General features: G+C 30.6%; 1 protein-coding gene across 1 annotated transcript; it reads right to left on the bottom strand.

The window, feature by feature from the left end:
- Positions 1-2,342: 2,342 nt before the first annotated feature.
- On the bottom strand, positions 2,343-3,122 carry LOC127802136 (secreted RxLR effector protein 161-like). Its single transcript, XM_052337831.1, has one exon. It carries the CDS (start codon positions 3,120-3,122, stop codon positions 2,343-2,345), a length of 780 nt encoding a protein of 259 aa, XP_052193791.1.
- Positions 3,123-3,554: the final 432 nt, after the last annotated feature.

Raw genomic sequence — 3,554 nt, 5'->3', positions numbered from 1 at the left:
ATGAACCATGGCCACTTCTACAAATCACATTTTAACCCCCACAGTATCCTTTAATTACACATGCACCTTAACTTCCATTTACACTTATTCCACTTTCATCCCATAATTTTTAGAAATTTCACTAAAGTAATTTATTTAACTATTTCCATAAATACTTTCAAATAAAATAATTAATTTTCTTAATTTCTTTTTAATACAAATAATTTTTATATTTTCTTTAAACCCATCAATACAATAATTAATAATGATTACCCATTTTCAAATAATTTAATTAATTACCTTCAATTCTCTATTTTCTTCAAAACCAAACAAATAAATATTTTTTCTTAAATCTTTAAATATTTAATAATGTTCTTAAATATTAATTTAAATAATTATTATTTATTCTCAAATTTCAAGGTGTTACGTAAAGTTTGGTGATGAACTCAGATTTGAGTTCATAGCATCTCAAATTGAGATTAGTTTGTAGCTAGCATCAACACGGAAGTGGATTTCAACATGGATTTTTTATTTTTCAATATGAGGAAAGAGGAGAGAGAATAAAAGATAAATTTGGTCATTTTATCATCATTTTACTTAATAATGGGATGTTTATTACTATTTTTCAAACATCAGTTGGCTTCTTGTAAATTTGCCAAATCTTAGGGGTTTTTTTTGTAATTTATCCTAATTATTTTGTTTAACTTCTCATCTCCATATGTCTTAAATTTCATTACACAAAATATCTAAAAAAAATCTTAATTTAAATGATTTTACTTATTAATTAAGATAGAAACGATCGAAGGAAGGGGTACAGATATGAAACGCGAACACTGAAGAGAAATTGCTTATGAAACGTTGGAAGGCAAAAGGAAACAATGCAACAGAAAAAGCATCTCAGCAAGCCTTCAACAATTGAAAGAAAAATAATGCCCAACAATTGCTTATGAAATGTTAAAAAAAAGGCCTAATAGCAAAAATAACCCAAACATTTTTACAAATATATAATTTAATTCAATCATTTTAATTTTAGCAATTAAGTTTAAATTGACTCAATTGAGTGCAAGTTTATCCAACAAATAAAATCAATTTAGAGAATGTATGTTCATACTAACTTGGCATGTCAGGTCTCATATAATAATATTATGAGTGAAACTCACATGTACATGTAAGTGTAAAAAATATGAACAGTTAACGACAATGATGGAAAAAGGAGTTAGTGGTTTCTCTATGCTGCCGGAACTACAAATAGCCCCCAACTTCCCAAAATTAACAGCCATTTTTCACCCTCATCTCTCCCCCGTAGCATCAACGTCTTCACCAATTGCGTCATCGCTTTCACGACACCTCAAAACTATGCGTCGAGGCTTTCCCACCTCATTCACCTCCATGGCTGGCAACCCTTTTTAGTGCCCCCACTTTCTTCGTCGAAACCACGCCCCACACTGGGGCCTCTATGTAAAGATAACATGATATTGCATGTATAACAACACAATTAAAATATCATGCTCATAATCGTAAAACTCATATTTTATGTAATTTCATAAAAATTAAATGCGTATCTGAATCCATAAGAGATTATACAGTAATGAGAAATACCAGCTGAAGACGAAATACCGAAATTTGGTTTCTCTCCCTTCACTTCAACCGTAATGATGGAAACAAAATTTAACTATAATTGCTTTGATGGTGTTGGGTAGGGAGAGGACCAAATCTTTATTTATAATAGTAGAAATAGTCTCCCATCAAGACTTTTAGGAGTTATTATTATCATCTTCTAAACCAAATAGAATTAGGATTAATCATTATCTTATTAAATCCTTATATTTATCTCATCAGATTAACAACAATCATATTTGATACTAGATTCAGTTATTTTATCATATAAGTATCATAATATTTGATAAATATTAATTATTGACTATATTGTAATATATACCAGATAATGTTACTGATTTATCCAATGAGATAAATTCTTAATTATCATGTGAATCACAATAAGATAATTCTTACATTCTCCCACTTAGCTCATATGATATTACATTTATGATTTAATAAGAAAGAGCATAATGTGCACAAACAATCATACTTTAATTCTCTTTATTTTGGTTATCATAATATCATTATTAAGTTAAAATATTAATAGGCGGTTGTCCATCAATTCTTTCTAATCCAATCCCTTCCATGTACCATAACACTAACTTTCAACTTAACATGACCTTTAATGAAGATGATCATAACGGTTCAACTTTAATTATTCCTATCAACTTTATTCTAAACAGTTATCTATACAAATAGAAAACAGGAATATCATAAATATATGAAATCAAAGTATCAAATGTATAAATTTTAACAGAGTCAAATTACATATTGCCCAAAATACCCATCCTTTCAACATGTTCATTAAATATTTTGGGTGGGAGTTCTTTTGTCATAGGATTTGCTATCATAAGGTTGGTGCTAATATACTCTATTGACACTGTATGTTTCTGAACTTCTTCTTTAACGGCCAAGTATTTGATTTCTATATGTTTAGCACCCTTGGAATACTTGTCGTTTTTAGAGAAGAATACTACTGTGGAGTTATCATAATAAATTTTCAGCAGCTTAGCAATACTGTCGACAATTCGAAGCCCTAAAATAAAATTTTGTAGCCATGAACCATGAATAGTGGCCTCAAAGCAAGCCACGAACTCAGCTTTCATCATGGATGCAACGATGACAGACTGCTTTGCACTTTTCCATGAGATTGCTCCTCCAGCTAATAGGAACAGGTAGCCAAATGTTGATTTTCTAGTACCAACACATCCGGCGAAATCTGAATATGAATAGCCAATCACCTTAAGATGATCGAATCTTCTGTAAGTGAGCATGTGATCTTTAGTTCCTTGCAAGTATTTGAAAAATTTCTTTGCAGCTTTCCAGTGATCAAGCCATGGATTACTTTGATATCTGCCAAGAATCCCGACAGCGAAGCTTTTGTCTAGTCTGGTGCAAGTTTGAGCATACATTAAGCTCCCAACTACAGATATATAAGGAATATTTCGCATTTGCTCTCGTTCCAATTCATTTTTCAGGTATTGCATAAGGTTAAATTTATCCCCCTTTTGAATTGGAACTACCCCTGATGAGAACTTATCCATATTGAATCTCTCTAGAATTTTATTAATATATACTTTCTGAGACAATTACCCTAACAATCCTTGTGATCTATCACAAAATATTTATATTCCTATCATATAAGTAGCCTCTCACATATCTTTCATTTCAAAATTCTCAAAGAGATACTTCTTGGTTTCATGTAATAAACCAAGATCATTAGCAGCAAGTAGAATATCATCAACATATAGGATTAGAAAAATAAATTTGCTCCCACTGACCTTCATATATATACACCGATCAACAGTGTTTTCCTAAAAGCTAAAAGACGTAATGGTATTATTAAACTTTAGAAACCATTAGTGGGAGGCTTGCTTAAGTCTGTATATTGATTTCTTTAGTTTACACATTATGTGTTCTTTTCCTTTAACTAAAAGCCCTTAGGTTGATCTATATAGACCTCTTCCTCCAAATCC

Source organism: Diospyros lotus, chromosome 5, assembly GCF_014633365.1.
Source record: "Diospyros lotus cultivar Yz01 chromosome 5, ASM1463336v1, whole genome shotgun sequence".
Taxonomy (NCBI): Eukaryota; Viridiplantae; Streptophyta; class Magnoliopsida; order Ericales; family Ebenaceae; genus Diospyros; species Diospyros lotus.
Note: the sequence above shows the minus strand (reverse complement) of the source record. Positions and strands in the feature narration are given on the sequence as shown.

Excerpts from the sequence above, each read along its gene's own strand:
- LOC127802136 (XM_052337831.1), bottom strand. The coding sequence starts at position 3,122 with ATGGATAAGTTCTCATCAGGGGTAGTTCCAATTCAAAAGGGGGATAAA.